Here is a 12,311-nt window from a genome sequence, read left to right on the forward strand (position 1 = left end):
ATTTAAAATCTTAGTGTTTGAATTTAGTTAACCTATATTCAATTACAAGAAAATGAGTTTTGATTATTTATGTAGTTAGAATTTTGGGTAAAATAAGTTTATGTTTGAAGTGTTGAAGTTGTGTTCGGTGGCACCGGATTACCTATACTTGTTATGATTTTGAGAATAAAAATTAGTGTATTGATCCAAATGGTATGAGGTTAATTTTATTTGAAAACTAACTTATTTATCTACAGCTTTCATGTTTTGAGTTTTGTCAAAATCATTTTGGAAGATTGGTCAAAATCACCCCAAATGGTGTCGAGTGTTTTGAATTTCCGGCATTGACACATCTGGGAATAATGAGCATAACGCTTTACTGAAAACTTCAATTGAGGTGAAGTTTTCAACATTAGAAAGCCAAGATCAAGTGCTACAACTTTTATGTTTACCACTTTTCCAAATTCTGCGTGAAAAATATAGTTTTAGAGCGAGAAAGCTGACCCATGCGCAGGGCATGCGCGCCAGCGCCCGAAAGGTGGCGTCCCCGCGCATGGCCTTCGGGTTTACACTTTTATTTATGTTATTTCAGGGTTCTAAATTCATGGTTATGATCTTGTAAGGCTTCTAAAATATATTTAGGAGTTTCTATGCAAAAAGTTTCAAGTTTTAAGTCAAGAACGAAAAGAACGGCTTACGTGGATCGATTACGTTATGTGATAAATGTACATGTCTAAGTTTCATTCATGAAACCTATGTTCAATATGAGAGTATGATTTTTATCATCTATGACATGCATGAAGTTATTGAGTAAAGTTTTATGTTCATGAATGAAAGTTATGATGGAAGTTACGATGAAAGAATGATGCTTCATAATGAATGAAATGATATGATGAATGATGAAAGTTATGATGCATTGATAAGATGATAAGACATGAATGAATGATGTTAAGATGAATCATGATATGATATGTTGATACATGAAAGTATTTTGATGTCTTATGTGTCTTTGTGGTGGCAAACACGGGATTGGTGCTCCGGTTTGGGCTTCGGAGATGGCCTTTCCAAACATGGCTCATGAGACAGATAAGTACACAGGACTGGTGCTTCGGGATGAGCTCCGGAGAGGGCCTTTCCAAAGAACGAATGTTATGAGGTTTAGTGCCATATGTTTGTTGATCAACAGGAACTACGAATGGCCCATTATGACGGTTGCCACAATTTCACATAATTCATCACCCCTAAATGATAAGTTTTTATGTTATGTTCATGGTTTATGTCCACGATTTGATGTTGTCCAAGTTGCATGATTTTAACTAGATGTTAGTGCAAATTTTTATTTAAGAATGAAATGGTAAAGTTTTGAGGAAATGCATGAAGTTTACTTTCAAGATTTAAAGTTAAGTAAGTTGATGTCTATGTTTAAGTTTCTTGCATCTGTTAAGAGTTTTGAAGTTCATGTTTAAGATTTTAAGTTTAAAGTTCCATGATGTTTACGTTAAAGTTTCTTAAGTTTAAAGTATCGTGTTATGTATGTTCAAGTTATTTTAAGTTTAAAGTATTTTGAAGCAATAATGATATCGATATGCATATTTTAATCTTGCTGAGTCCTTTAGACTCACTATACTTGAATGGTGCAGATGGTTTAGCAGTTTTGATTTAAAAAGCTCTGGTAGCACGACTGAAGAGTCCAAGAGGCGAAGACATTGCATGACACAATAGTTCAGAAGCTCTGATGTATTTAAAAAGAAAATATTTACCTATGTTTACTTATGTTATGTTGTTACAATGTTTTATGTATGATATTTAAAAATAATGGTTTAATTATTTTTATTGTCAGTCTTTCAAAGATGAGTTTTGAGGATTTCAAGTGTTTCCTCTTTTAAATGTTCATTTTAGTTTGATATTTGTTATGGAAGTTCCTCGATTATTTTAAATGTATTTGATGTAGTAGTTGTTTATACTTTATAGTAACTCACATTCCCTTATCACATTTAAATATTAGTAGTAGGTTTTGATGTGTCGTATTTTAGAAGGTATTTGTTGTAGAGTTGCATCGGTATTTCTTTGACTTCGTGAACGTTCAGTCACGAGTTTTATTGTTAAAGATTTAAGATTTTAAATTCTTTTGGATTGATGTGATGCATCCTTTAAGTTTTGAAAAATTTTATCACTCTTTTTTCGCAACTCTTTTATGAAATGTTTAAAAATACGGGACATCACAAGTAGACACCTCATTTATTAGCCGTTCTGATATCATAGTACACTTCATTTAATACCACAGACTAGCATTTATAGCGCATTTATTGCACATCCTTTTTGAAGTATGATAGATGTGACGTGCTAAGAAAAATTATTCCTTAATTGCAGTCACAATAAATGAAAAAGTTAATAGAGTTATTTATTAACGTTGGATCAAATCAATATATAAAGATCTTTGGTTCATTCGAGAGTACACACACATAGAAAGAAACAATCTTCCTTCAAGAAAATATACATCAATTTCAAATACTCTCGAAGAAAGTACTCAGCACACTCAACATTGTCATATCAGATCCTTAGATCATTTCGTGCACATGATTCAATGTATCTCATAGAATATGTGTTTTGTAAACTTTTGGAAGTTCTTTCAAAAGTGAGTAATTTGTAAAAGTGTTGTGTACGTAGACTAGGAGTTTCAGTAGGTAGTGAACAAGTCCTATTGAAATGATTTTGTAGCAATGAGTGCATCATTCAAAGCTTCTAGTGATACCTGGAACCAGGAGAAGGGAAGACGTAGAAGGTTTTATCCTTTGAACTTCCAGAAACAAATCCATATCTACTGCATTGCTATCAAGAACGAGATTTGCCTGTTAAACTGCTAAAACTAGTTCCAGGCCCGCAAAGAAAAAGAAATTCGGGTTCGATCCTAACAAGTGGTATAAAAGCGGGATTTATCTCGTCTCTGAGAAGCTCATTTTGTTGAACCAATGACGTCCTTCAGTAAGATTCTCATATTTTCACACGAAGAGTTTGATGACTGGAAGATCCAGATGCAAGCTTATCTTGCTGCACAGAATGACGATATGTGGTAAGTGATCACAGATGGACCAATCAAGATCATGAAGCCTAACATTGTTGTTGTTATAACTGATGGAGCGCCACAAATGGTCGAAAAGAATAGAAGTGAATGAACGAACGAAGATAAGAAAATCCCAACATGGATAATGTGACCAAGGACATTTTGTACAAAACACTGGACAAGAACAAGTTCAGTAAGGTAAAAATGTGTAACACAACTAAGGAAATCTGGGACAAGCTGATTCAGTTATGCGAAGGAAACGAGCAGAAAAAAGAAAACAAGCTCTCAGTTGTTGTACAAAAATTTGAGAGCATCAAAATGAAATTTGGAGAATCTATGAGCGATTTCGAAGAAAGATCCAGCACTCTAGTGAACGAGCTCACAACCCTTGGTAAAGAATATAACAATCGAGAAATGGATCTCAAACAATCATTCGAGGACTGTATTTGTATCTAATTGAGTACTAGAAGTTTCAGTTGAGGGAGTGCATAAGTCCTGACTGAACAGGGGTTTTACAAAGTGTTGTAACTCTCAAATTTTCTAGTGTAAATCTTCTTGAAAATTATAGGACAGAGCGCTTGCCGCTTTACCAAAAACTATAGCTAGTAGTAATTGTGCAACTCGATTTTTTTAAACCGCACATCAGCCTAAGAATCATGGTTGGATAACTCTATCCAGCAAAGACAATTATTTCAACTCAATAATCTATTTCCCAATAATTGCACTTTGCAATCAATGAGAATCGAACCCATAACTTTGGATCTGATATCGATCATAGGACCGAGCGCTTGACGGTTTATCAAAATATATAGCTGGTGGTAATGGTGCAACTCAAAATTTTAAATTGCAAAGCAGCTCAAGCGACATGGTTCGATCACTCTATCCAACAGGGAAAATTATTATACCCCAACATAAATTAATGGGAAAAACATCAATTTTAGAATGTTAATTATCATTCTTGGTCCACGAATCAGTTATATATAATTATTTGATTCAAGCTAGCAAGATCAGTGTTCTAAAAAACGAGATTAAACGGGGATTAAACGTGAAACGTGATGAAAACGCTAAGATTCGGGTAAAAACGAAAAAAAAAACGGTTAACTTTAAGTTGACCATATTAAACGTGTTTAATCGAGATTAAACATGATTTTTTTTAAAAAAATAAATTTATTTATTTTTTTAAAAAAAGTTATATCAATTAAAAAATTTCAAAATAAAATCATTTTCTTCAAAATCAAAGAAATACATCCAGTCATATATTTTTCAAAACGTTTTTCTTCAAAATTCTTGTGTTCTAGGCAATATTTAAAATTTTTAATTAGTTAATTATAAACACTCCTAAAAAATATAATTTTGATATTTTCGTGCTTTTAAAAATTTGAGAAATTGTGTGTTACTATTAAATTTATTATATATGTGTGCTATATAACTTATATATTGGTAAGAGATAATTAAAATTTTAATAAAAACTTAAAACGTTGTTTCACGTTTTAATTTGTATTAAACACGTTTAAACTTATGAAACTTGAAACTTGATCTCGACGTTTCGTCACGTTTCGCATTTTTTAGAACCTTGAGCAAGATTATGCTCTACCTCGTGCACTTGTACCGGGAGCTCTCCAGACAATTAACTTGTAGTAATTTCATGAGAAATGATTTTCACATTTGCGTTGCATCGAATGCATATTGATAAAATAAAATTGAATAAATTGAAAGTAAAATATTTTATTTATTACTTCATTCTTTTGTACCCATCTTATATTGGATCATCCGATTCATCAATCATACATGTAATTATAGTTAGAACTAATGGTAAGAAAAAAATATTCCACAAACTGAATGTCTTTATTATATCATATCTTTAGATCATTACTAACAACATTCATAAAGAATGTTCATATATAATAAATTAATAATATTTTATTTTATGTGATTATATTATTGAATCTCAACTATGATCCATCAAACATGCAAAGTTCTCTTGCAACCCTCCAACGTATCGCATTTCTCAAAATTTCTTGGTATAATGTTGTCATCACATGGCACGCAATACCCAAAGAGACAAATTGGTAACCGTGGGCAATATCTTACACATTCTTCGCCGTTTCTGCATTTTGGCCCCAAAAATTTTGCATTGGATGGCGTAAAACCTGTCCAAATTATTACATGACTAGTTAGTACTTGACTATGAATCATAAATTTACACGATCAAATAAATTATTATCGGATTTGAATTTCAACGTTTACTCGAAGGGTATGAGCCATGTGTAAATTCATGTAATCTTTATATAATTGAAGATGTGATTTTCTTGATTATTAATGAAATCCTATGTTTTTATCAAAAAAAAAAAATCATTGTATAAGGGAAGGAGACTAACCAACAACAATCATCAAGAGAGAGATGAAGAGCGTCTGGGGGAACAGAGACTTGGCCATTTGATTAACTTGGTATAGTTGTGATACAAAAGTTCGAATTTTACGTGTTGTTCTTAAAGAAGAGAAAGAGTTTTATACTAAAAAAAAATCTAAGTAATTAGGAAAATTTTTAAATTTTTGTGTATTTTAAAAGATTATTGGTAGTCAATCGGCCAACGTGTAAACAATATTTTGGAAATTTCACAATTGCTAGATATTTTGGGATGAAGTTCTTAAAATAGGCAAGTGAATGAAATTATATTATCTATAAGTTGACTAGTGAATCCGAAATGCAAAAAAATTATATTTGAATTATAAACTATTTCATTTTGTGAGAGTATCTGTAAGAAATATATAATGGGTCACTCATGAGAGACGACCCGACCCGACCCGACCCGACCCAAAATATTCAAATGTTTGATTTTTTTTGTGACGTGGGAATCCGCAGCCTCTATCTTCGGTGCGCACTAGTTAAACCCCGAACTAACGCAATAGAGTTTCTGCAAAGTGCTTCTTAGCTTCTAGCTGCATAGAAGTGCTTTTGAGTGTTTTTGAATGTTAAATTCTGCTTTAACTTTTACAATTTTTACCCAAAAGTAAGAAACTAAAATTTGATCCTTTTTTTGGCTTCTGTTTTTTTTGTTTAAGGTATAAAATTACAAGTTGTCATTTATACCCTTAATAAACTTATCATATAACATATGCTTTTATTTTTAAAAATATATATTTTTTAATTTTACATTATTATTATCAGCATTTTTAAAATAAAAATATTTTTTAAATTTTACATTATTATTACAAGAATTTATTTTAATATTATATTTATTTTCATAAAAAATTTTAATATCTTGTATATTTATACAAATTTGTCATTTTTATTTTTATTAATCTCATATATTTTTTCAAGTATTCATGTTATAAAAAAAATAAAATATTTTGATACAAAATTCATAATCTAATAATAATATATAACCTGATCCTTTTTTTTTATAGTGTGAGTATCAAAAATTAAATAATCAAATAAGACCATGATTGTCATTTAAATAAAAAATAAAGCTTGGAAGCAATTAATCTTCAAACACTAAAATTTAGTTTGTATTAGCTTTCAACTTTTATTTCCAAACACTTTTTAATTTAGCTTCTCAACAACTTCAAAATAATCTCTACTAGAATAACTTCTAAATAAGTAAAAAATTTCCAAAACACTCCTTAAGTCCGATTTTGGAGAAATAGAACTGATCACACATGCAGCCTAGCTATGTGCAGGTAGTATTTTTCCCATCCCTCGAACACCTATTTCTTCAGTTAGCATGTATATGGGTGAGCCATCGATCAGTTTATTTATTTATTTAGTTATTTCCTAATGTATATATATACATACATACATATATATATATATACATAGATATATGTATATATATATATAATAGGTTATGTTTGCATGAAAGGATTTGGATTTGTGCGGTGATTGTGTTGGTAGGATGATTTTTTCGATTCACCTTTTGGCCAGAAATCTTTCTTATTTTTGTTGTTTTCGAGGAACATTCCTTTTACAGTTCAACTGTCAAGAAACTACACGAATCTCCTACTATAAAATGATATATGTGAATCTAAGACGCGTACACTCCCTTTTCTTAAGAAACTATTTATTCTCAATTCGATGATGCACTCGAACTAAGCAAATGTTCATCCATGATACAATGTATTATTCATAAAAATGTTACACATTTGAAAACAACTCTGAATACCTTGGATTTCTTTCAATTTTATAATGAATGTTTGTATATTATTGATACAATATATATCCAAACAAGAAGTGTTTTGATGAAAAATATTTTCTACTGAAATGGTAGGAACCCGCGTGCATAATTTTCTCACGCTCATAATTGTTTTGATTGTGTCTTGAAAATGATGACTGATTCAATATTTATAATGATTGAATCATTTTTTTTTATGATAAAACACGTTTTTTTGATGATATCTTATGTACATGTAGTTGTTGTCCCGCACCTCGAACACCTATATCTTTAGTTAACATGTATATGGGTGAGCCATCAGTTTTATTTTTATTTATTTATATAAATAGTATATATATATATATATATATATATATATATATATATAAATTTAATATAGTTTATGCATGGAAGGGTTTGGATTTGTGTGGTGATTATGTTGGTGGGATGATTTTTTTGATCCAGCTTATGTGATAAGTGATCACAGATGGACCAATCAAGATCATGAAGTCTAACACTGCTGTTGTTATAACGGATGGAGCACCACAAATGGATGAAAAGAATAGAAGTGAATGGACGAATGAAGACAAGAAAAAGCCCAACCTGGATAACGTAGCCAAGGACATTTTGTACAAAACACTAGACAAGAACACATTCAGTAAGGTAAAAATGTGTAACACAACTAAGGAAATCTGGGAAAAGCTGATTCAGTTCTGCGAAGGAAACGAGCAGACAAAAGAAAACAAGCTCTCAGTTGCTGTACAAAAATTTGAGAGCATCAAAATGAAATCTGGAGAATCTATGAGCGATTTCGAAGAAAGATCCAGCACTCTGGTGAACGAGCTCACAACCCTTGTCCCTTGGTAAAGAATATAACAATCGAGAAATGACTCTCAAACAATCATTCGAGGACTGCATTTGTATCTAATTGAGTATTAGAAGTTTCAGTCGAAGGAGTGCATAAGTCCTGACTGAACTGGGGTTTCACAAAGTGTTGTAACTCTCAAATTTTCTAGTGTAAATCTTCCTGATAATTGTAGGACAGAGCGCTTGCCTCTTTACCAAAAACTATAGTTAATAGTAATTGTGCAACTCAAATTTTTTAAACCGCACATCAGTCTAAGAGTCATGGTTGGATAACTCTATCCAGCAAGGACAATTATTTCAACCCAACAATCTATTTCCCAATAATTGCACTATTTGCAATCAATGAGAATCGAACCCATGACTTTAGATCTGATATCGATCGTAGGACCGAATGCTTATCGCTTTACCAAAATTTATAGCCGGTGGTAATGGTGCAACTCAAATTTTTTAAATTGCACAGCAGCCCAAACGACATGGTTCGATCACTCTATCCAGCAGGGATAATTTTTATACACCAACATAAATTAATGGGAAAAACGTAAATTTTAGAATGTTAATTATCATTCTTGGTCCACGAATAAGTTATATATTATTATTTGATTCAAGCTAGCAAGATTATGCTCAACCTCGTGCACTTGTACCGGGAGCTCTCCAGACAATTAACTTGTAGCAGTTTCATGAGAAATGATTTTCACATTTGCGTTGCATCGAATGCATATTGACAAAATAAAAATGAATAAATTGAAAGTAAAATATTTTATTTATTACTTCATTCTTTTGTGCCCATCTTATATTGGATCATCCGATTCATCAATCATACATGTAATTATAGTTAGAACTAATGGTAAGAAAAAATTATTCCACAAACTGAATGTCTTTATTATATCATATCTTTAGATCATTACTAACAACATTCATAAAGAATGTCCATATATAATAAATTAATAATATTTTATTTTATGTGATTATATTATTGAATCTCAACTATGATCCATCAAACATGCAAAGTTCTCCTGCAACCCTCCAACGTATCGCATTTCTCAAACTTTCTTGGTGTAATGCTGTCATCACATGACACGCAATACCCAAAGAGACAAATTGGTAACCGTGGGCAATATCTTACACATTCTTCGCCGTTTTTGCATTTTGGCCCCAAAAATTTTGCATTGGATGGCGTAAAACCTGTCCAAATTATTACATGACTAGTTAGTACTTGACTATGAATCGTAAATTTACACGATCAAATAAATTATTATCGGATTAGAATTTTGACGTTTACTCGAAGGGTATGACCCATGTGTAAATTCATGAAATTTTTATATAATTGAAGATGTGATTTTCTTGATTATTAATGAAATCCTATGTTTTTATCAAAAAAAAAAAATCCTTGTATAAGGGAAGGAGACTAACCGATAACAATCATCAAGAGAGAGATGAAGAGCGCCTGGGGGAACAGAGACTTGGCCATTTGATTAACTTGGTATAGTTGTGATACAAAAGTTCGAATTTTATGTGTTGTTCTTAAAGAAGAGAAAGAGTTTTATACTAAAAAAAAATCTAAGTAATTAGGAAATTTTTTAAATTTTCGTGTATTTTTAAAGATTATTGGTAGGCAATCGGCCAACGTGTAAACAATATTTTGGAAATTTCACAATTGCTAGATATTTTGGGATGAAGTTCTTAAAATAGGCAAGTGAATGAAATTATATTATCTATAAGTTGACTTAGTGAATCCGAAATGCAAAAAATTTATATTTGAATTATAAACTATTTCATTTTGTGAGAATATGAGTAAGAAATATATAATGGGTTAATGGGTCACTCATGAGAACCGACCCGACCCAAAAAATTCAAATGTTTGATTTTTTTTGGTGACGTGGGAACCCGCAGCCTCTATTTTTGGTGCACACTAGGTAAACCCCGAACTAACGCAATAGAGTTTCTACAAAGTGCTTCTTAGCTTCTAGCTGCATAGAAGTGCTTTTGAGTGTTTTTGAATGTTCAATTCTGCTTTAGCTTTTACAATTTATACCCAAAAGCAAGAAACTAAAATTTGATGCTTTTTTTTGCTTCTATTTTTTTGTTTAAGGTATAAAATTACAAGTTGTCATTTATACCCTTAATAAACTTATCATATAACATATGCTTTTATTTTTAAATATATATATTTTTTTAATTTTACATCATTATTACCAGCATTTTTAAAATAATTTTTTTTAAAATTTTATATTATTATTACAAGCATTTTTTTAAAATTTTTTTTAAAATTTTACATTATTATTACAAGCATTTATTTTAATATTATATTTCATTTTCATAAAAAAATTTAATATCTTGTATATTTATACAAATTTGTCATTTTTATTTTTATTAATCTTATTTATTTTTTCAAGTATTAATGTTATAAAAAAATAAAATATTTTGATACAAAATTCATAATCTAATAATAATATATAACCTGATCATTTTTTATAGTGTTAGTATCAAAAATTAAATAATCAAATAAGGTCATTATTGTCATTTAATTAAAAAATAAAGCTTTGAAGCAATTAATCTTCAAACACTAAAATTTAGCTTGTATTAGCTTTCAACTTCTATTTCCAAACACTTTCTAATTTAGCTTCTCAACAACTTCAAAATAATCTCTACTAGAATCACTTGTAAATAAGTAAAAGATTTCCAAAACACTCCTTAAGTCCAATTTTGGAGAAATAGAACTGATCACACATGCAGCCTATAGCTATGTGCAGGTAGTATTTTTCCCGTCCCTCGAACACCTATTTCTTCAGTTAGCATGTATATTGGTGAGCCATCGATCAGTTTATTTATTTATTTAGTTATTTCTTTATATATATATATATATATATATATATATATATATAATAGGTTATGTTTGCATGAAAGGATTTGGATTTGTGAGTGATTGTGTTGGTAGGATGATTTTTTCGATTCACCTTCTGTCCAAAAATATTCCTTATTTTTGTTGTTTTCGAGGAACATTCCTTTTACAGTTCAACTGTCAAGAAACTACACGAATCTCCTACTATAAAATGATAGATGTGAATCTAAGACGCGTACACACCCTTTTCTTAAGAAACTATTTATTCTCAATTCGATGATGCACTCGAACTAAGCAAATGTTCATCCATGATATAATGTATTATTCATAAAAATGTTACACATTTGAAAACAACTCTGAATACCTTGGATTTCTTTCAATTTGATAATGAATGTTTGTATATTATAGATACAATATAACAATATCCAAACAAGAAGTGTTTTGATGAAAAATATTTTCTGCTGAAATGGTAGGAACCTGCGTGCATAATTTTCTTACGCTCATTATTTTTTTGATTGTGTCTTGAAAATGATGACTGATTCAATATTTATAATGATTGAATCATTTTTTATGATAAAACACGTTTTTTTGATGATATCTTATGTACATGTAGTTGTTGTCCCGCACCTCGAGCACCTATATCTTTAGTTAACATGTATATGGGTGAGCCATCAGTTTTATTTTTATTTATTTATATATATATATATATATATATATATATATATATATAATATAGTTTATGCATGGAAGGGTTTGGATTTGTGTGGTGATTATGTTGGTGGGATGATTTTTTCGATCCAGCTTCTGTGATAAGTGATCACAGATGGGCCAATCAAGATCATAAAGTCTAACACTGCTGTTATTATAACGGATGGAGCACCACAAATGGTTGAAAAGAATAGAAGTGAATGGACGAACGAAGACAAGAAAAAGCCCAACCTGGATAATGTAGCCCAGGACATTTTGTACAAAACACTAGACAAGAACACGTTCAGTAAGGTAAAAATGTGTAACACATCTAAGGAAATCTGGGACAAGCTGATTCAGTTCTGCGAAGGAAATGAGCAGACAAAAGAAAACAAGATCTCAGTTGCTGTACAAAAATTTGAGAGCATCAAAATGAAATCTGGAGAATCTATGAGCGATTTCGAAGAAAGATCCAGCACTCTGGTGAACGAGCTCACAACCCTTGTCCCTTGGTAAAGAATATAACAATCGAGAAATGACTCTCAAACAATTATTCGAGGACTGCATTTGTATCTAATTGAGTATTAGAAGTTTCAGTCGAAGGAGTGCATAAGTCCTGACTGAACTGGGATTTCACAAAGTATTTTAACTCTCAAATTTTCTAGTGTAAATCTTCCTGATAATTGTAGGACAAAGCACTTGCCTCTTTACCAAAAACTATAGTTAG

The 12,311-nt window shown here is 30.7% G+C and overlaps 1 protein-coding gene and 2 long non-coding RNA genes across 3 annotated transcripts; 1 reads left to right on the forward strand and 2 right to left on the reverse strand.

Annotated features, from left to right (window-relative positions):
* Window positions 1-4,864: 4,864 nt before the first annotated feature.
* Window positions 4,865-5,544, reverse strand: LOC140888213 (uncharacterized). Its single transcript, XR_012152076.1, has 2 exons — window positions 5,419-5,544; window positions 4,865-5,190 (listed from the first exon to the last, which is right to left on the reverse strand). It is a non-coding gene; the product is annotated as an uncharacterized lncRNA (long non-coding RNA).
* A 2,151-nt stretch (window positions 5,545-7,695) lies between these two features.
* Window positions 7,696-8,058, forward strand: LOC140872731 (uncharacterized). The gene has a single exon (XM_073275611.1). The coding sequence runs from the start codon at window positions 7,696-7,698 to the stop codon at window positions 8,056-8,058; it is 363 nt and encodes a 120-aa protein (XP_073131712.1).
* Window positions 8,059-8,795: 737 nt separating this feature from the next.
* Window positions 8,796-9,558, reverse strand: LOC140863026 (uncharacterized). Its single transcript, XR_012143823.1, has 2 exons — window positions 9,469-9,558; window positions 8,796-9,240 (listed from the first exon to the last, which is right to left on the reverse strand). It is a non-coding gene; the product is annotated as an uncharacterized lncRNA (long non-coding RNA).
* Window positions 9,559-12,311: the final 2,753 nt, after the last annotated feature.

This window comes from Henckelia pumila, chromosome 1 (assembly GCF_033568475.1).
Source record: "Henckelia pumila isolate YLH828 chromosome 1, ASM3356847v2, whole genome shotgun sequence".
Lineage (NCBI taxonomy): Eukaryota > Viridiplantae > Streptophyta > Magnoliopsida > Lamiales > Gesneriaceae > Henckelia > Henckelia pumila.